The sequence below is a fragment of the Physcomitrium patens genome, chromosome 16 (assembly GCF_059467195.1).
Source record: "Physcomitrium patens ecotype Gransden chromosome 16, ASM5946719v1, whole genome shotgun sequence".
Taxonomy (NCBI): Eukaryota; Viridiplantae; Streptophyta; class Bryopsida; order Funariales; family Funariaceae; genus Physcomitrium; species Physcomitrium patens.
This window is the reverse complement of record NC_143425.1, coordinates 9,059,968-9,081,982: the sequence shown is the minus strand read 5'-3', so window position 1 is coordinate 9,081,982 and position 22,015 is coordinate 9,059,968. Positions and strand designations below refer to the sequence as shown.

General features: G+C 36.1%; 2 protein-coding genes across 2 annotated transcripts; both read left to right on the top strand.

Moving 5' to 3' along the window:
• The first annotated feature begins 1,693 nt into the window (after positions 1-1,693).
• On the top strand, positions 1,694-8,815 carry LOC112293458 (polyadenylation and cleavage factor homolog 4). Its single transcript, XM_024542897.3, has 9 exons — positions 1,694-2,901; positions 3,613-3,714; positions 3,919-4,185; positions 4,379-4,486; positions 4,727-5,698; positions 5,937-6,053; positions 6,279-8,018; positions 8,215-8,325; positions 8,561-8,815. The coding sequence occupies exons 1-9, from the start codon at positions 2,476-2,478 to the stop codon at positions 8,606-8,608; spliced, it is 3,891 nt and encodes a 1,296-aa protein (XP_024398665.1). The 5' UTR covers positions 1,694-2,475; the 3' UTR covers positions 8,609-8,815.
• A 10,704-nt stretch (positions 8,816-19,519) lies between these two features.
• Positions 19,520-21,040, top strand: LOC112292980 (fatty acid elongase 3-like). The gene has a single exon (XM_024541978.3). It carries the CDS (start codon positions 19,926-19,928, stop codon positions 20,802-20,804), a length of 879 nt encoding a protein of 292 aa, XP_024397746.1. The 5' UTR covers positions 19,520-19,925; the 3' UTR covers positions 20,805-21,040.
• The last annotated feature ends 975 nt before the right edge of the window (positions 21,041-22,015 follow it).

Genomic DNA, 22,015 nt, shown 5'->3' with positions numbered 1-22,015 from the left:
AAGAGATGTAAGCTACTATACTATATACGCACTTTTTCCACAAGTTAAAACTGGAACTGAAGTTCATGAGCAAGTAGCGCAACTGATGGTGGATGCCATAGCACTTGTACTTTGAACTGAATATACTGTACACTGATGTCTACTTTATTCTTCCTGGATCTGCTTCGGCAGACCCTGCTGTGTCCATGTCGCTTTTCACATGAAGCGTATTCTGACTAAGCATTGCATGAAATGTCAACCTGGACATTCCGATTCATTGCCATCAATCTATGTAATGGGGATTATCTGCAGCTGGGTAGTTGTTTTGGCACATTTCCGTTGATTCCAGGAATGATTCAGCTTATTTTAACGGAAGATCCAATTTTTGGTGCCAAATATAAATTCCCACCTCTTTAACAGGAAATCCTTTTCGTCGTTCCAACCATCATTCAGTTGCTGCTGTCATTGAAAAATGCCCACATTTTCCGATCGAGCGAAACTCTTGACCCAGAAGCACACTTTCGTGGGTTGAGGAGGTCGCATCAATGCAGCAACTTGTCCTTAAAATATATATATATATATATATATGTATTATTAAGGATTACATCCATAAGGAGTATTAAGGATGTAATCCTTAATAATACACACAAATACACATGAATTATCAAGGATTGTGCATAAATATTAAAAGAGTATATAAAAGTATATAAAATAAGAATACAATATAGGAAAAGAGGCTCTAATTCACGGAGGAACAAACAAAGATTCCATATAAAAATAAATAAATAAATAAATGAAGTCATACTCGAACACAAGAATTCATTAAGTTCATAAATTCTAATGCAACAAGCCAAAAGGCTGTATTCGTAACTGCATGTTGAATTTTGTTTCATTTCGTTTCTGATAAATACTAAAAAAGTAATGAAGTGAGACTTTCCTTAACATTCTCAGTCATATGTGTATTTGTATGTATTATTAAGGATATGTGTTATGTATTATTCATAGATATAGATAGTAGACATACATGTAATTAAAAAAGATGATTAGAAAAAAAGAAAAAGAAAAAAGAAAAAAGAAATGGAACCAGTCCTCATGTACTAAAATATAATTCTTTACAGTGTTGAATTTAATTTATGTAAACCTAGTAATGTTTCATCTAAAAGCATTTGTAAGCAATATAAATGGACTTCTAATATCACATACAATTTTAAGAACATCGTGTTTCAAATACATAAAAACAATGAAAATCTCAAAAAGAAAATCGATGCACATTGATATTTGAAAAAGTAATTAGCTGCATTGCAAGACAATTTTAAAAAAATATGGTAAACAAACTGTGATCAAAAGAATTCCCACATGCGGATGTATATTCAATAAGGAAGGTTACATATTTCAAGTAAAAATTAAAAGTATAAATTAGTTAGTATAAAAATCAAGCACAGTAATTGTCCAAATAAAAGTCAAAGTAGAAAAAGTAAAAGTAAAAGCGTGCTGTAAATATCTGCACAAAAGAAGGAAATAAGGGTGTCTTAAAGATGAACCTCTAGAAAGGGAAACCACAAGCGACTGTAAGCGCCGCCGTGCCGTGCTTTACCTTGTCGTGACGCGCCGTGACGTACAACGCCGCGCGTCTAAGGGCGTCAGGAGGTAGTGAGGTGACGCTGGTGGATGTCTCATTACCCTTTGCCGAGCGACAGCGAGAGCTTTGCTTTGGCAGCGTCTCGGTTGAGCTCCTGCTCGCCATCTCCACGGGACTCTAGGTCCGCCTTCAGCAGCTTGTTTCGGATTTTTGCGAGTAATTTACACCTTCTGCAGCTTGGTTGGTGCTGCGGTGCGGTGCGGTGTGGTTATTGTTTGGGTTTGTACAGAATCTGGTGCTTAGTTATGGAGGTGGTGGACGATTTACCTCGGATACATGGTGGCTAAAAAGCTTGTTGATAGATTAATGTGTGAATGTCATTCACGGGAAGTCTGGGATGGTGGAAAGTTGAGGAGGCAAGGCTGAGTGGGTGGTTGTGGCAGTGTGTTATGCAAAATGTGGGACTGAATGGGAAAACAGATCTTTAGGGTATGAGAGTGTTGAGTTCATTTCGGGCAGGTTTTGATGGTTCTTAGGGTTTGACGAGAAGAATTAATGGGGCAACTGTAGGTGTCGTCTTTGGCGGTGGTGTCCCTTGCTTGAGTGTATTTTGGAATTTATGCTCTGCCGATTTCAAATTGTGAAACACAGTGAAAAGAGTGTTGATTGTACTGCAAGTTAAGAGCGAGGGGGCAGAGAGGCGAGTTGTCATCGAGCAGGTGGAGAAGGTGATGTGTACATTTTTATTTTGGACGTGAATAGAACTGAGGTGTATCGTTTGTGCGGGGGAGTGTAGCAGGAATGTTGTGGAAATTGCAGTTTTTTGGTGTCAACCAATAGGAAGATATTTTCCTGAAGTTGACAATTGAGACGAGCGAGGGAGATAAAAGATTCTGCATTTGCTCTGATGGTTTCGAATGCCCAGGGACAGACATAATGGCGATGTCATTGGAAGTGGACCTCCGGGCAATATAAGGATGGCCCGAGGTTCTGTTCCAGAGCGTGAAAGAGAGCTGATGAAGTTTGGGAACTATCCTGCCAGACAGTTGATTGTTGAGAGGGATATGTTGGACGGCGACCCTAGGAGAGTAGGTCACCTCACAATGACAGGCAGAGAAATGGAGACGGATGATGGTCCGGTTGATAGAGGCCCAGGTGGAAATCGAGAAGAGATTGCCTCAGCGGCTGAAGAGCTACTGGAACTTGTCACGCAGTATAAGTCTGCACTAGTGGAGTTGACATTTAACTCCAAACCCATCATCACTAATTTGACTATCATAGCCGGGGAGAATGCGCACGCCGCCCACGGCATAACGAAAACGATCTGCGACCACATTATTACGGTATGCCCGGTAACCCATGCACAAAATAATGTTAAAATTGAGCCTTGACTAATTAAGGTCCTCCTGTCAACATTCTTAATGTCCTTGCTTGTAATTTGCACGTGTACTTCTAATCAGCTGGGCAGGTTCATCATGTTTCTTAGGATTACTTGTGCAGACGAGCCGGTTTTTTAGTGTTCACGCCGGTATGCAACGGGTTTGTGTTCTGACTTGGGTTGCTTCTCAATGGGTCACGAGTGGTGTGTAACCTTCTTAAATCTCAGGGTCACAATACACTTTAATGTATGCTAAGTTATGTAATCGAGAAAATCTGTGATTGCACTATCTTTGTTCGACGGTAGGGTTATATGGATTCTTTTTATGAAGGGGCCGCCTGGCGAGGTGTTTAAAAATTGAACAGTCTAGATTACTGTCAAGGATCAGGTTGCGTTGAATTTAATTTGATTTATATCTTTGTATTTTAAAGTCAAATACTAATTCACCGTTTTGTAACAGATGCGCCAATGGTCGCGAACTAGTGCTAATCTAAAATGATTTTCTATCTAGTAGCGTTCCATGGAGAGAGAGAGAGAAAGAGAGAGAGAGAGTTCATAATGTATCCTACTAATTGCTATTCTTATTTATTCGCTACTTAGCTTGGGTTTCAGTGACATAGATTCCACCTTCTATCCTAATTTATTTATTTATTTTTTGGTTGCATACAATTTTCAGGTTCCAAAGGACCAGAAGCTTCCATCTTTATACCTCCTTGATAGTATTGTGAAGAATATTGGAGGCGAGTATGTAAAATACTTTGCTGCACGACTTCCTGAGGTACTCGCAGATGCATGCCGTTTGATTGTCTCTATGCTAGCGGAAAAATTATGCTTAAGGCTCCCTCGTTCTGTTAATATTCGGAACTACAGGTTTCTTTTCGGTTAATTGTAGTCTTCATTACATTGTGTGTTCTGGTGTGAGGATTTGGCGTTTGTGATCTGTGCGTTCATTCTTTCAATCTGGATGTTATTATGTGTGTAGGTTTTTTGTAAAGCATACAGACAAGTAGATCCAAGTCTTTACACAGCAATGCAACATCTATTTTGGACCTGGCGGGGTGTTTTTCCACAAGCTCCTCTTAGAACAATCGAGACAGAACTGCAGTTGGGCCCGAAGCCTGGTGCTCCTGCTAGTATTACTCAGCCCCCAAGAGCCGTGGACCCTGCTGTGCGTCCTGGACATGGTATACATGTGAATCCGAAGTACTTGGAGCAACGCCAACTTATACAGCAGACAAGACCAAGCAGGGTTTGCACTTCTCACTTACCATGTTTCATGTCTGCTTTTTATAGTCTTTGTTTGATAAGCACTAAATGTTTTTCCTGCAACTAGAATGCCCGTTGAGATTGAAGGTAGGTCATTATTTTGTGTCTTTGGTGTCAATAGCCACTGTTTCTCTTTTTCTTGTGATTTGATGTGTCCAGTACTTATTTCTTGATAGGTTGATAGTATGTCTCCTGCGGAAACCAACGGCGATGCTAAATTGAGGCAAGACAAATCTACGCTACGGGAAAATCCAAAGACATGGCCGGAAACACAAAGAGCAATTGTACGATCTTGGCCAAGCAAATGTTCAGTCAATAGTTCGTCCAATAGTTGGTCAAACAGGTGTTTTCTTTTTGCTGCATGCGTCCTGTACACCTCCATACCGATGTGTTTCCATCTACTGCTAGTCAGGCGTGTCAGCAGATTTTAGTGGTGTTGGTGTTTCACCGTCTATAGAATGGAATCTGCAGTCAATAACGTCGTTGGTTGTCGTTGACAATGGTGTGTCTGCATCATGGATCAGATTGGGCATTTCAATCGAGAGCGTCTTGCTGAACCAGGTTACAACAAAGAGCTTACATTGGATTACTCAGATTATGAGCTTGGGAGACGGGGAGTTCCAAGACCCGAAATTGGTAAATTAAGAAAACTAGAGAGACTTGATCAAGGAGAGAGCGGTTCGTGGTTACGTGAGGGAGATGCCGAAAAAGGGAATGGAGTTCCTGATGAGCGGTCACAACGTCATCCTCGTCGAAACGGCTGTCGGGATGATCCAAGGCAGTCGTTGGGAGCAAGGCCTGTAGGTGTGGATGGGCAGGACTACAGTCGCACCTCTGGTCCAGGGAGAGGAGGTGCTTTTCTTGCGTCACAGTCTGTGGATCTTGGTAGCAGAGGTAGAGGCGAAGTGCGGAGTCGTAGGATGGATCCTCGAATTCCCGTTGGTGCGGATGGAAGGGGTCGTAGAATAGGGCTGGGGTCTGAAGTAGAAGAAGGGCGGGGATACAGAATCGACAGCCGAACCCGCAGTTTGGAGGCTGGTGGCCGAGGCAATAGGTTGGATACTCGTGGCATGGGTCTGGAGAGTCGGGGGTTAGTCCCAGACGGTTCTGGACTACGGCCTAATGTTCGGGGTTCAGTGCTTGACAACCGTGCTTTACGATCTGAAACCGTTGGGCTAGGAGCAGATAGTCGAGGCTTGAGGTTAGATCGGGGCCTGGGTAGCGAGGTCGTAGGGAGGGGAAACTGGCAAAATGAAGAAGAAGAGGAATTTCAATGGGAAGATATGCATCCACAGGTACAGGAACCAGATCGAAAGGCCGGCGACAGTAAAGCGGATGAATGGTTAAGTGTAGACAGGGACATGATAAGGGCAGGAAATTCGAACAGGCCAGGGATTGAACCCGTGGGAGGTTTGGACGACTGGCGGAGAGTTGGAAGCGGTTCTCAATCCGAACAGTTCTCTGGTCCAGCAGCAATTCGGGGAACTCTCCGCAGAGTACGGCCGTTATCTTGATTGTAGACATCAGTAGACTGTGATGTGATGATATTGCTTGTGTTGAGTGTTTGCAATTTGGCACATGGACGATGCAAGTGTTCGCATGTGTATTGGGATAAAACAATGCTTCTGAGGAATGTTTGTGAAAGCCCTGGTTTTGACCAGTCCAATCGGTGTGTGGCAATGGGTAGTTGCTCGTACATAGTGATCTGAAGCTTGCAGTATTGCTCATGTTCAGGAGTCTGAGGAGCGCAGTCGACTCGCGATGTCCCAGTCTAGTCATGGGTCTCGTTTGAAGGTGGAGCCGGACATGGATGTGATGAATTCTGGTCAGACAAGATTACCTCCAGTGCAGGTAGTGTTGGGGACAAAGTTACTTGGGAGTATCCATTTGTTGTATTCTGAGTTCGCGGCGTTGGTTTTGTAGCGAGCGTTTACGTTGGTGAACGTTGGAATGGGATGTGATGAGGTTGGGTTGAGCGGATGCATGCAGTGAAGTGACATTTGATTCCGCGGGTGTGTTGTTTGTGGGTTTGATTATGGACGTTGTGGTAGTGAAAGTTGTGTTGGTGGTTTGCAGGTGACGCTTCCGAATTTCAGCATGGCACTAAGTACGTCAAACGTGCAACCACGACCAGGGACTCCTCCAATCCTTTCCCCAGGTGGAAGAGACAGCGTTCAAGGTGGACGAGGAGCATATGGGTTGAGGCAAAACTACGGGTCGAATCTAGGGCAGGGTCCGGGTTATAACAGCTCGTCTGGTGTTCCGTTTGGTCAAGGCCAGAATGATGGGCAGGCGAACGGAGTACATTCCTCGCAGGCAGTTCCATGTTCAGTAGGTTTACCGCAAGTGTCTGCAGGTGGAATGTTGCAATTGCCTCTGTTTGGTCCGAGTCAGCAGGCAGGTAATTCGAGCGTGCAGGTTGCGGTGATATCTCAGCAGAGCGGTCTTGTGAGTTCAGAGGGCACGCAGAACCAGTACCCGCAACAAAGCGGGAGTGGAGTGGTGACAATGCAAGCGCAGTTGAATCAGTTCCAGCAGGCAACACAAGGAGGGTCAAGTTTGGGTGGTAATCAGGGTGGTGTTCTCCCCCTGAACACCGCAGCGATTTCTGAGCTGCTGAAACTAGTACAGCAGTTGCCAGCTTCGCAGAACCCGATGCAGCAACAGCAGCAAGCGCTTCCTTCATCGCAAACCCAGTCGCAGATTGTAACGACGGGTCAGGTGTTGCAGTCGGTTTCAGGCGCACCTCCTCTACCGAACGGTTCGCCGCCTAGTTTTTTGTACAACTCGGTAGCACAACAGGGAGGGCAGTACACGACAGCACAGGGTCAGGTGCTGGCGCCTCCAATGCTGTACCCCAGCCAGGCGGGAGGTGTTCCGAACCAGCCTCCTCTTCCTCCTGGTCCGCCACCAGCGTCAGCTCTGACGGGCAATTCCGGGGGTCAGGGGTCTGGGGGAGCGGGAGTGAACCAGTTCGACAACCTGTTCAAGTCGCTGCTAGCTCAAGGCCTGATATCTGCTCCCGGTGCGACGGCTGCGACGAGTGTCCAAGCTGCGGTGGTGGATGTGCGAGGAGGGATGAACGCGGCGAGCACGAGTTCGTCGTTCTTCAACCCAAATGTAGGCAGCGTGCAGGCGAGCAGTGTGCAGGCGTTTGCGCTTTCGAGTGGTTTGGGGGGCAGCGTGGGTCCCGGCGCGGACAGCTCATCTCGGTACGCGGGTGATGCAGCAGCAGGGAGCCAGGGTGTGGCAGTGAAGGATGATCCAATCGGGACGGAGTTCAAGCCGGAAGTGTTGAGGGAGAGGCACGAGGTGGTAATAGACGCGCTGTACAATGATTTTCCTCGGCAATGCAAGACGTGCGGGCTTCGATTTTTGGAGCAAGAGGCTCACAGCAAGCACATGGATTGGCATGTATCGAGGAACAGGCGGCAGAAGTCGCAGAAGAAGGTGTCACGGAAGTGGTTCGTAAGCGAGAAGGAGTGGCTGAGCGGGACGGTGGCATCGAGTGCGGAAGCGGCGCCTAGTTTTTTCGCTGCAGAGGTGGGTGCAGGTGCAGCGAAAGCGGACGAGGGCGAGAGTCTGGCGGTTCCAGCAGATTACAACCAGAGCGTGTGCGCGTTGTGTGGAGAGCCATTCGATGATTTTTACAGCGACGAGAGGGATGAGTGGATGTACAAGGGTGCGGTGTATATGAACGTTCCTGCGGGCGGTTCTATAGAGGGGATCGACAGTGTAAATTTGGGGCCCATTGTTCACGCGAAGTGCCAGACGGAGTCTGCAGCGACGGCAGATCTAACGGAGGACAGCGAGGAGGTAAAGTGGATGAGAGGAATTAGTGAGGGGGTTGGAGTGGTCGAGGGATGGGAACATGGAGAGCGCGGGAATGGGGAGTGTGGTGAGTTGGGATTTGGTGCGCGGGAAGGGCGCGGGGAGTGTGATATGGAATGAGCGGATGTGGTTTGGTGAGGGTGGTATGATTCACGAGGGGGTGTGGTTGGGGAATTTGCAGGTTCAACCGGAGTTGATGGCAGCAGATAGTGTTCGCATGGAGGTTGATGTGGGAGGGGGAGATGATACAGCCATGCCGTTACTAGACAATTTTGAAGCTTTGGAAAGCAAGGTACGTAGTGGGTGATGATGTAGCGTATGCATTGGGTAGCTTGGTTTGGGAGCGTTGGTGGTGGAGTGAAGAGTTATAGAGGCGCATGTGTTGGATATGAATGGTAACTTAGTGGGTGTGTGTGGAGTTGATGCACGCAGTTTGGTTGGGATTAGAGGTGTAGGGAATGGAGTGTCGTAGGGGGTGCGATGAAATGGGTTGTTGACGTAGCGATTTGATGGCGGGGCGTGTGCAGGACGAGAACATTGAAATGGAGAACAGGAAGAAGAGAGTCCGGTATTGACATTTCGGGTGTTCCAGTGTAAACAGAGGCGTGTACGAGTGTCAGAGATGTAGTAGGGGACAGTTGACATGAGGATGATAAACGATGTGAAATTGACAGATTCCTTAATTGCTTGCTGAGGCAATAGTTTAGAGATGGAAGGAAGCATTTGATGTGGATGAAGGAGTAAGAAAGGCGGCGTTAGAAAAACGTGATGTTTCATCTTTACAGTTGTGGTGTCCAAGGCAGTGTTGTCGTGATATGTGGGTATGTTGTGAATGGATGATGTGAAATGGTAATCGTTGTTGAGGGCAGTGAGGTGGTTCCCTGGTACGCTGTTGTGAGTGGGAAGCTGTGCTGGTGTTGGAAGTTAGAGGGCGCTTTTGCAGGGCAGTTGATATTTAGGCATGGAGGATCAAATTGCTCGATCAAATGGCTCGATCAGATGGTTTTGGAATGAATCGTGATTAGCTTATATGCATTCATATCATGTTGTCAGTGACAGGCTTTGACAGGTTTTAGATTTAGATCTTCGGACATGAAAATTGAAGTGCAGCTTTCGAATTGGTGGTTTTTTTTAGTTGCTGAGCTTTTGGAAAATGTGTAGATATTTTTGTGTTAAGTAGGACAGTAATTTGTGCATTATGCGGGGTCACATGTGGAGTATTGACTATCTTCGATACTGCACAAAGGTTCATGCTCTCAATAGTATCCTGTATGATGGAATTTGAAATAAATATATTTTGACCAGAGGTGTAACACACTTTTGCTTTGCATCAATAATGGCTGCGATCGTGGATGGTCTACTGTTTGGTTCTGCAGCGAGGTTTTTTGTTATTTGCCTCGTCCCGTTTGTACTGGAATCTTTTTACTAGTATGGTCTTCTTTAGCAGTTCTCGTGCAACTAGTGGGGAAATTTGCCCTATGGATGTTGTCTTTGCCTTATGCCCTCTATAAAATTGACGCAAGAAATGGATATTTGTTTTATCTTGATCTTGTAAAGGTGATTGAATGTGGTTGGGGTTGGATGTGTTTCCCTAACTTCAATTCGTGATTTAAATATTGTTTTGATCTATTGGAAATGGATATCCTTTGCAAAGGAGGGATATTTCCTCCAAAACCTGACCAGCTTGGAGTGAGCCTCAAAGTCTTTTGGCATGATTTTCTATCTGCAGCTGGTTATGATTAATATTATTGTAGAAAAAGCAGATATTTCCTCACTCTTAAAGTTTTTAGCAAATTCCTTGAACTAAAAATTTTTGAACTAAAAATTTGCTAAAAACTTGGTACAATGTTTGAACTAAATATTTACGTGCTAAGAAGAAACATTCTATGAAGTTGCTGGGAATTAGGAGTAATTATACTAAGAGAAACGTTTTGCCAACTATCTTTGTTAGCACCAAGATGCAATATAAAAAATGTACAAAAGAAAAGAAAAGAAAAAAAAAAATATATATATATATATATACACATGTCTATGTCTTTTAGGTTGTTTCATGCATTTTGATAATATTAAAATGTGTATGTAAGTACATGAATATATACATGTGTATATATATATATATATATCTGAAGGAGCAATGAAAAGGAAATGAGGTTGGCAATAAAAGAATTGGAGTTTTTCCCTATCATGAAGATTGAGAAGTTAATATGGGGAAAACAAAAACAAAAATTCAATTCCCTTGGTATCTTTTGGAGTTTGGGAGAACATTTATCTTGAGATCTTGGTCATCTTTGCAGGTTGACCTCATTGCAAAATCAGAAATCAACTTTGTCACAACCTTGTATCACCATGGGTGGTTCCTAAGACAACTCATGTTTTCTTTTTCTCATATAAAAATCTTAAACCCTAAACCCGAAATCTTAGGTGATACAAAATATTTGATTTAATAACTGGCAAGGCACAACAGACCAAATTCTCTCACAAGAAAATTTCAATTATAAAATCACAAAATAATAATACCAATTACAATAACAACTACCCAACCCAAACTGATAAACCAAAGTTGAAAAGAAGAAATAAAAATAATAGCAATATGAAGTATGGGATTGGTGTAATAATGCTTTTGTCCAAAAGAATCAACATGATACATTTTTTTCATTATATAAGATGGATTGACCACACGTCTCAAGTGCTTGGACACATCTTAAAACAAACAACAAGCACATCAAGGTTAAAAAAATATTTATATTAATTGAGAAAATGCAAAACATGGGCACATGAGGTCAACACAAACTTACCATGACAGATATCATAGAATGCTGTTTTTTTCAAGTCATACAGTTATTTATTTATATGTTACAACAAAGAAATGTATATTATTCATGGAGTCAAAAAATTTATATGAGCTATTAATGTTTAGTGTCTTATGGCCTAAAAAATTAGAAATTTATCATTTATATGTAATTTTAAGCCCGGATTTGAATAGAAGATTGTCATTTTTATATTAAGAATTGTAAAAATAAACAAAAAAACAAAAAACAAAAATAAAATAAAATTGTATAAGACTTTTAAATAAATTGTATAGAATTTTTAAAATCCATGCATGGATTTGAATTCTGATTTATGAAGAAGATAAAGATGTAATAACTTACAACTAATATTGTTATATATTGAGGAGATGTTTATTTTTAGAAGCCCACTTTAAAATGCCATGGTTCAAAAGCCTTATTAAAGTGTCATGCTTGATAAAGAAAAATCCTTCTTTAGAAGCCTTGGTTTTTGGAGATAGTATATAGTGATGAAAAGCCAATCAAATGGACCATTTTTTTTTTTTTTTTTTTTTTTTAATTACAAGACTAAATATATGAGCTTATATCTTAATTCTAAAAATTAAGAAAAGCATATAGATTTATTTATTATTTTTTTAATAGTTATTTTCAGTGATTTTTGATACTACTTAAATTCTTTTAGAAAACACCAATTAAAATGGACCTTGCACAAATTCTAGAAGATAAGACAACATTATTCATGCTTTGTAGAAAAAAAATACATTTTATCTCACTTTTTTCTTTTGAGACCTTTGATTTTACTTTGTTAAATATAAAATTAACTTAGTGAAGCTTCTTAATTTCAAACAATCAAAGAGTTAATGAGTTGTATTCTATCACCTTGTTCCTTAAGTACAAAGTCTTTTTATGTAGTTTCAAAGAAAAATTTAAAAATTATTATATATTTATAAGAATCTTTAAATATATTACAAAAAAATGATTATTTATTTATTTAATATTAATAAAAATTCTCTAAAATAAATATTAAAAGAGTGTTTAGATCCATGTATAACTCATATTTTGAATCTAGTGTTTTACTAGTATGTAGATTATTGACACTATATTACCACCAATTGACAACTTGTAATTGCTATAAGTTGGTGGTACTACTATATAGCTATAAATGACCTAACATGATAATTATTTCTAAATAAAATGGATCTTAGTGGTAATCTATTATTAATATACTTTCACTAAAACATCCTTGTTATTAGACTATAAACTTGAGCTATAAGAGTCCCAAGCCAAGACTCACTTTATGTGGTTAGTTAGTGAGTTCATTTTGTATTTGCATTATTAAGCTTCTATCTTAGCAATACATTTCTTCATATTTTTTCACATGATATTAGAGCTTAGGACTCTAGGTTGTTGTTTGTAGATTGAATGTAAGATTATTTGCAGGACATGATCTTTTGATCACATTGATAGAGTTTTTTTTTTTTTTTTTTTTTTTTTTTTTTTAAATTGGTTTAAAAGGAACTTTAAATCCTAAAGTATATAAATCCGTAATTGCTCATGTGCAATTTATTATTTACCTTTAAGAGTAAGAACTTGAATTTGGAACTCTTTTGCAATAGCTTCCAAAGGCCCTCAAATTACAACAAAGATTGTTAAAGTAGATAGTGGAAGCCGTTGGAGTTTAAAAAAAATCTTGAATAAAGATGCAACAATCAAAGGGAAAATTAAGACCATAAGAAATTGTACTGAGAGCACAAAGTGTAATAGAGATGTGTGTAGACATGAACAAACTTTTTTAATAGTTGGAAGGCTTAGCTTTGGCAATTGACAAGACATGGGAGTAGCAATGAAGAACTTTGAAAATTCAAAATAAAAATACCAAAATCAATCCCAAAAAAAGTAGAGAATCCAAGGACTTTAGAAAGTTTTGAGGTTGTTTATTTTTTTTTAATTACTTTTGAATATCATTGACTTTGTATTGCTATATTTTTTTTGATTTTGAAAATTTAGAATCGATTTTTTTTAGAAGCATTGATAGAAAAATAATTTAGGTATCTGAATTAGTTAGTTAATTAGTTTGTTAGTTAGTTAGTTAGTTTTTTCTTTTTCTTTTTCTTTGAGAGTTTTTAATTTTTTTTAAATTTCTATAAATAATAAAAAATAAATATAAAAAATTAAAATAGATATTAATCATCAACTAAATTCTATTTCTAATTCTTTTCTAATTTCTTATTTACTTTTCTTATCTTGGATAATTTCTTTGAAAAATAGAAAGAAAATAATATATTATAAAAAAAAAATTATAGAATCAATTGGCATCTGTAAAAGGAAAGGATTAAGTTCATTATTATTAATAATGATTTATAGAAGGTGGTTTTTGGAAAATACAAGAAACCTACTAAGTCACCTATAGATTCAACAAAGTTAGACAAATGGGAGAATACAAATTCTAAGATAATATTTGTAATTTTCATTCATCTTTTAGTCATAGAATTTATGACTATAAGCTAGATTGAAAGCATAGAGGCAATATAGAAATATTTTAAAGAAATGTACAAGGTAAAAAATACTTCAAGTCTATTATGCTTGATTTATAAATTTTGATCTATATAAATGAATAAATGTTCTTATATATATAGACAAGCATTGGAAGATGATTGAGAAACTTGCATCAATTGGCAAAAAAATAATCAAATATAGATATTATTATGGCATTAATAGAAAAACTTGTAGAATCCTTCAAAATACTTAAAGTGTCACAAGGAACTTACATGCCAATCAAATTAATATTATAAATAGTCATAGGTCAATATTACAACAAAAGTCTTACAATGAGAATATAGGATCTATCGTAAAGATGACATTAGCAGTATATAACATATCCAAACCACAACTTCATGCTCCTAATAATACATAGTGTTTTCATGATTGCAAAAAAAATACCAAATGCACATATTGTAGTAAGAAAGTTTATTGTATAAAAAGTTCTAAATCAAAGAAAAGATCAAAAAGTCAAAAAATTCAAAGAAGAATTTTCAAAAGAAACAATTAATTACTTCAAAAAAAAATTTCATAAGAATAAAGTTATATTTTTGGCAACATTTTTTGTTATTATGACTAATAAAGAGTGATATATCAATTTGGATACTTTTCAATAAATGAAAAGAAATTGAAATTGATTTTTAAGCTATGTCAACCTACTACTTGGTCCTAAGGTTTATTAAAGAGATGATATTAGACTTACCATTAAATAAAATGATAACATTTCTTTTCAACTTTTATACAAGATTTAAGAAGGTGTTCATGATGTCTTGCATATTAAAGGATTTTCCAAGGATTTTCTTTCAATTAAAAAAGTAATAGATAAAGGTTATTAAGTTGATATCAAAGTAAGCACTTGTCTTATAAAACACAACAACACAATCATCAAAGGTATTAAATGTGGAAGCTTGTGGAAACTATTTGAATCTTTAGATGCAAAGAAGATTATACTTGTTTCAAAGATAAGACAGACCTTTAAACAATACATATCTATAGCATCAGCAATTTAGTCAATTTAGCATTGGAGGCTTAAAAAATTATAAATAAATGACATGATTATTCATTTGGATTTAGGCAAGCAAATAGAATAAGAATTTTGTAAATTACGTATTTATGGCAAAAAATATTATGGTATTTTTTCAACAAAAAGTGGTGTTCATGTAATTAAAATTTTAAAATTAATAAATTCTAATATAAATGGTCATGTATGGACTACAACTTATAGAAGGATAAAATATTTTATTACTTTTATTGATGATTTTTAAGATTTTTTTAAAATTTATTTCATGAAGTAAAAGTTAAAAGTCTTAGAAATGTTTAAGAATTTTAAGATTCTAGTTGAAAAATAAATGGGCTTGGTGATTCAAAAACTATGTAGTAACAATAGTGGTAAATATATATTTATGGATTTTAAGCAATTTTGTACTGATTACAATATAGAACAACAAATTTCTATACAATATACACCTTGGCAATATAGAGTCAAATAATAGAAGAATCAAATATTATTTTAGAGTGTTAAATGTATATTATAGCATAAACAACTTTCTAATGAATTTTAGTCAGAAGCCACCAACATAACTATATATGTCTTTTATTGAGCTCCTATGTCAATTGTAGAAAAAAAACACCAAAATAAGTGTATTCAAGTATAAAACCATAAATCAAATTATTTTTTGTATTTGAATATGATGTATATGTATATGTTCTAAACATATATAAAAAAAATCATTAAGCTCAACATCAAAAGAAAAAAATGCATTTTCAAAATATATTGAAAGTACTAAATATTATTGTTTCTATAAAGTTGAAAAGAGTTCTAAGATTAAAAACCATGATATTAATTATTTTGAGTGTAAAAAGATTAAGCAAAAAAAAGAGATTTTGGAGATTTTTAATAATAAGTATTTAGAAAAAATGATTAAGATTGACTTTGGACTTTGCATCTAATTTTAAATGTGATAGTAAAGATGTAGTAGAAAATTTAGACAATAAAAATAATCAAAAATATCATATTTTTGAACCTTCATCTTTAGTAAAAGAAATTCAATTGCAAGCTTATATTCTTGAACATTAATAAATTATTACAATCATACATTTAATTCCTCTCTCCATCTCTACCTTCATCTATTTTATTTTATTTATAAGTATGTGAACTAAAAAATCAATAAATAAATAATAAATAAACATTGGATTTGATGCCTTTTAAGTTATTTATATCTTTAGTTTGCATGGCACATGTTTTCTATACTAGCACTAAAGAACCAATTACTCTTATTAAAGCTATGAAAAAAGATGATAATTGGAAGTGAAAAGAAGAAATGGATATGAAGTATCATAGTTATATTGATAATAAGATGTGGACTTTTACATCTCAATCAATATGTAAAAAATCTATTAGATGCAAGTAGATTTTTACAATTAAATACAATACAAATGGTTTAGTAAAATGCTATTAGGTGAAACATGTTGCCAAAGATTATGTACAAAAAGAAGGCATTAATTACAATGAGACTTTTGCTCCAATAGCAAAAATGACTATTATTTATAAAATATTTGAATTTTTTGCAATTAAAGAGTTGAAAGTTTATTAAATGAATATAAAGACATTATTCTTGAATGGATATTTTTAGGAACATATATAAATAAAGCAACATGAAGGCTATGTCTTATAATGCAAATAGTCTTTGGTTTGTAAATTCTTGAAAAATTTATATAATCTCGAGAAATTTTTAAATACATAGCATAAAAAGATAGATGAATACTTTATTTCACAAAGTTTGAAAAAGAGCCATTAAAATCCTAACAAATATGTATTAAAGTATTCTAATGTATTTATTATCATTTTTATATATGTGGATGACTTGATGAATTTTTGCAATAATAAGAGATTTCTTTTTTAAATAAATATTCATTTAGTCAAAAATTTGAGAAAAAAGATTTGGAAGAAATCCATTATGTCTTGGACATTTAGATAATTAGAAACCACGAGAATAATAGAATTTATCTCAATTAGCAAAAATACATGGAAAACATTCTTAAAAGGTTTGACATAGAAGAGTATAAACTTGTAGCTATATTCAATAATACATACTAAAATCAGCTTTACATATCTAGAGGAAAGTTTTAGCTAGTACATGGCAAATCTTAACCTACAACATTAGATAATATTGATTATTGCAATGCAACTTATGTTAGAAACATTGATACTTAACATATAACTCTTGATTATACATTTTTATTATCTAGTAGTGCTATCACTTGAAATAGCAAGAACAATCAATGATTGCATTGTCTACTACTAAAGCAAAGTATATGGAAGCTACTCATATAACAAAAACAGTAATTTGGCTTCACAATTTATTCAAAGACATTAGATTTTTACAACATGGTTCTATAATTATTTTCAATAATAATCAAAACTACATTTCTCTTTCAAAGAATCATATGTTCTATGCTTATATAACTTCCATTAGACATCATATGTTTGATTAGTATGTAGGTGATTGATACTAAATTATCATTGATTAAGAACTTGTAGCACCCATAAATTGGTAGTATTGCCATATAGTCATAAATGGCATTATAAGATAATTCTCTTTAAATTAAATATACCTTGGTAGTGAGCTATTATTAGTATATTTGTACTAAAACTTTCTTGCCATTACATTATGGACTTGTATTATAAGAGCCCAAAGTTGAAAATCACTTTATGTGGTTATTTTTCATAAATCCTCCTTAGTTAGGTAGTGAGTTTATTTTGTATTTTCAACATTAAAAATTTATCTTAGCAATATGTTTTTTCATATTTTTATATAATAAAAAATATTTTAAAATAAATTACTTATTTATTAATTATATTTTTACTTTTTCACTTTAAAATAGATTAAGAAGTTAACTAAAAAAATACAAGAGATAATAAAAAATCCTAAATAATTAATAAAAATTAACTTTGATAATATTTTTTTAGTAAATATTAATATTTATAAAAATAAATATTTAAAAATAATTTTTTCTAGATTTTTAATAAGTATTATAAAAATCACATCTTAAATATATCTTAATAGCATCTTACTAACTTTATATTCAATAAAAATAAATAAATTATACATTCCAAATCATGTATAATTTTATTATCATGAAAAAATATTTTTTTAATTAATAAAAAATATTAATTGATATTTAATAATTATATAAAAATTATTATTACTTAATAAATTTAATATATTTGCAAAACTTTGTGTCATTAGGCAATGCAATCTTTGATACATGCATCAATTTCTTTGTTTATCCATGCTTGTTCTTTCCCATGTTTTCTAATTTCTATGTTTCTATGTTTCTATGCATCTTTTTTTCTATTTTTCTATATTCTCATATTCCTATGTTCTTTGCATTCTTCAAGATCCTTTCTTTATAGTCAATCAAAAGCCTTCTTTGTATCTTTGTGCTATATCCAAGTTGTCATATTTAATAAATTATATTATATATATATATATAAATTTGATTATAATATCTTAAAATTTTAATATAAAGTTTTTAATTGCTATTAGCAAAATTAGATCACATACTTTAATAAAATCATAAAAATACTTGTACAATAATATATTTTAGATATATTTATTTGTGGTTTTTCATAAAACATAATAATTCTATTAATAATATTCTACTCTTATTCAATACAATCTTCAAAAAAATGATTATGTAACAAAATATATTATTTTTTAATAATATTTAAGTAAGTTAAAAATATACAATTTTATTTATAAAAATCAACAACTTACATCTTTTTGTAATAAAAAAATTTATATATATTTTTATTTTATACAAAAATAAAATAATATAAAATTTATAATATACCACAACATAACATGCAAGATAATACAGACATAACCAACATTAGAAATTACATAAATAAGAAGAATTAGATAGAAGTAAGTAAAAGTAGATAAATTAAATAACATCTTATAGAAAAGCTTCTTAAAAGCATTATGGATATGGATTTGACTTTATTCATGTCTATAGATGTTTAGTAGGTTAAAAACTTGGCCATTTAGTTGGCTATGTGCTGCATATGTTGGCCACTTATGGTACAAGTTGATCATGTGGCGTAAAAATAAGAAACTTGCCTTACAAGTTAGATACATGTTTTGTAAGTTAGATAAGTGTTGGAGGTCCTATAGAATATTGTCATATAGCTCTTAGTTAGTATATATAGAGGCAAGAATGATGCCTTCTTCATTCTTATCAGCTTCTTTTTTGCTTCTAATCTTGTTTCAAGAATCTTAAGTTTTTTAGTCTTAGACACACTTTCTCTGTAAAGTAAATGATCTTGCATCCTATCTACATCCATTTATTACCAAATTTTGCAATCCACAAAGTTAATTTTGTTGGCTAGATCTCTCTACCAAAATTTCTTGGATGAATTGATGCTCTAAGACAAACCCATGTTCTATGATAAGTATTAGTTTCCTATTCTTTCTCTAATACTTACATATATTAACCTAATGTGTTAGATCATATATATTTCAAGCTGGAGTTTATGAAATGCAACTACTACTATATCCATCCACATATATATATATATATATATATATATATAATTTCTTATAAAAATACTTCCAAATACAAAAGCCATTCTCCACAAAATCCTAACAAAAAGAAAAAATAACTCCATGAGTATATGTTGAGTTTTGTAATACTAAGTCACCACAAAAGATGCAAGTTTATATAAATGACCATATAAAAAGAAATGTAAAGAAAAAAGAAAAGTAGAAAAATGTCATGAATAAACCAACACATAAAATATTTAAATACAATGATATATTTTAACATAATTTTTTTTTTAGAGTATAAATATAATTAAAAATATTCATTGCAATTGCATGATATTTTGCCTGAGTTGTTATGACAATAGATAAGTTTCTATTGATGTAGTGAAACAAACAGTTCAAGGCAATAACATCAGAATACCTCAAACCATATCACATCCCTAAGCCAGCCCGTAGACCTTATCCTTAACTGCCCTTGCACAAATCCAAAACAACCTATTCTTCTTGTAGAAAGATTCCAAGTCCATTCCAAGCCCACCAATAATCAACAAACTTTAGAAGGATGATTTAAGGTATTCCAGCTTTACAAGCATGTTCAAAGTGCTATGGAGAAATAGAAGAGTACACAATTGGGAACAAAGTGAAGCTGGGAAAGGTTCCAAAGAGACATGGACAGACATGAACTCTTGAAGAAGGGCTGAATCTCAAATGGGCGAAGGCTGCAATCAAACAAACAAACAAACCTCATCCAAATCCGAGGATGGGTGAAGGGTTTATTTAGGGTTTGAGGAAGGGAGCTCTGTGCACTGCGCAGGTTACATGGCCTCGCTCGCACATGGGGTTCGGTGATGATGGCGGGGCAGCAGCTCACTCGCAACCCAAAGGAATGCATACGTGACGGAACACCACCGAATAGCGTCTCTCTCTCTGCTTGCTCGTTTCACCTGCAGAGGCAAGTATAGCGGAAGCGCGATTCCGCCAGCATTTGACTACTGGCCGGAGTTGAATTTTTTTCGGCCATGGAGCTCCGCATTGAGGATCTGAGGTCGCGGTTCGATTTCTGGACCGTGAAGCACCCGGCGATTCAGAGCTTTAAGTGGGAGGACCACACCTTGGTCGGGTCGTGGAACTTCGCCGTGTCATCGGTTGTGTTATATATTTTAGGCGTTTTCGTTGTCAAATTTTTGTTGAGTTTCCGGGATAAGCCAGTGCGTTTGGGTTTCATACCTGTAGTCCATAATCTGGTGCTTACTGTCGGGTCATTGGCTATGTTTGTTGGCTGCTTGAACGCGACGCTGGCGGAGGTGCGCCAGAGCAACTGGTTGTGGGGGAAGAGTAGCGGCGCAGAGTGGGTGCTGTGCTTCCCGCATGGTACTCGCGCTGTCGGGCCGGTTTTCTTTTGGTCGTACGTGTACTACCTCAGCAAGTTTTATGAACTACTCGATACTGTGATACTTATCTTTAAGAAGCGGCCACTGAGTTTCCTACATGTGTTCCATCACGCGACGGTCATATTCATGTGCTTCTTCTGGCTCCAAGACACCCAGAGCTTGCAGATCATTGCTCTTCTTACGAACACGGCGGTTCATGTCATCATGTACACGTACTACTTTCTTTGCAGCATCAATTGCCCCCCGCCGTGGAAGAAAGTTGTCACAAACGTTCAGATTGTTCAGTTCGTGTTCAGTTTCATCTGCGGCGTAGCCACTCTGTGGTTGCACTTTTCTGGACCAGGTTGCGCAGGAATGTACGCCTTCTGCTTCAACCTAGTCTTCAATGCTAGCTTGCTATTCCTTTTCCTCAACTTTCATAGTAAGCAGTATGGAGGTAGTAAAGTGTCAAAAGGCAGTACCGCAGGTCGCACCCGCCGTTCGTTGCAGGCTCGCAAGCAAAAATAAGCTTTGATGTTTATCCACATGTGATGCGTCACGAAGTTAGAATTTATGCGTGGATATTTTCAGGCAGGGTAGTATTAGCAGTGCAGGGCAGAGGTTAAGCTTATTACTAGACCAGAGCCGAAATGCAGATAATTTCCTCAAAAGTTCTTAGGTGGTATTGGGAGTTTATTACATTGATTCTATTCACAGGACCACTTGATCCATTTGAAATTACTAGAAATCTGGCAGTTCATTTACCAGCGTGTGAAGAAGAGAACCTGTTGTCTGCCTACAGATTTTTGAGTCGATTGTTGATTTGGTTTCGGGATTCTCGAACGTAAGCAGTTGAAGACAACGCGTGCCTTTCAATGATTGGTTCCTGCATTCACATGGCAATTCGCCGCTGCAGATCATCTATTCTTTCGGGAATTGAGAGGACTGGACCTCAGAACCTCGAGATGACGCAATCGCTGAGGGGAATTTGTTTTTCATCATCAAAATGCTTCGCTTCTTAGCAAGACATATGATGTTCTCCGCCTTCAACATTTGATCCACATCTGTTCTGGTTAGTTGCGCGCTGTACAGGGGACTAGGTGTGCTGCCCGAGGAATTTTCTTTGCGGGTATGGCTGCAGGGTGCTTGCTACAAGATTTTGAAGTGCGTTGACGTTCGCACTGTCCCAAGAGAGCTCCATCCATCACTCTCATAAGTACTATATGGATGTTTGGTCTAACGAAATGCCATCAGCAATAATTTGTGTTGAATTCTCGATCTTATAATTCTCAACAACATTTTCTATTCTGTATTCTAAAGTTTCATATTGATATTTTTAGTCGCATTTAAGTGCTCTAGATCTTGAAGGCTTGTTAACTCGGTGAAGGGATCAGATGGAACATAAATGTGATTATACCCAACTTTCAATTCTCCGAATGTAACACAGAAACAGTCTAATTTAATACTACTTCTTTTTACGGTGAAGTGTACAGTGTTCGTTACTTACAGTCAAGCACTAATTGTGCTGTGGTAAGTTCACAAATGAGGACTGTATCACGTGTAAATGCGCAGGGAATTACAAGCTCTGTTCTGATTCCTTAACTTTCACTTGATATCATGTCAAATACCTGGAGAAGACAGACTTGGAGGATTTTAGTACCTGACATACTGATAGAAATCAACAATTGTGATGTCTACAGACTGGAACCCAGGTGGGCTCAATGTTGATAATTTCCATA

What these genes read in the sequence shown, in the direction of transcription:
- LOC112293458 (XM_024542897.3), top strand. Translation starts at nt 2,476, where the DNA reads ATGCCCAGGGACAGACATAATGGCGATGTCATTGGAAGTGGACCTCCG. An exon ending in TTGCTGCACGACTTCCTGAG is followed by an intron (nt 3,715 to 3,918) that starts GTACTCGCAGAT and finishes TTATGTGTGTAG; the next exon opens with GTTTTTTGTAAAGCATACAG. An exon ending in AGCAGACAAGACCAAGCAGG is followed by an intron (nt 4,186 to 4,378) that starts GTTTGCACTTCT and finishes ATTTCTTGATAG; the next exon opens with GTTGATAGTATGTCTCCTGC.
- LOC112292980 (XM_024541978.3), top strand. Translation starts at nt 19,926, where the DNA reads ATGGAGCTCCGCATTGAGGATCTGAGGTCGCGGTTCGATTTCTGGACC.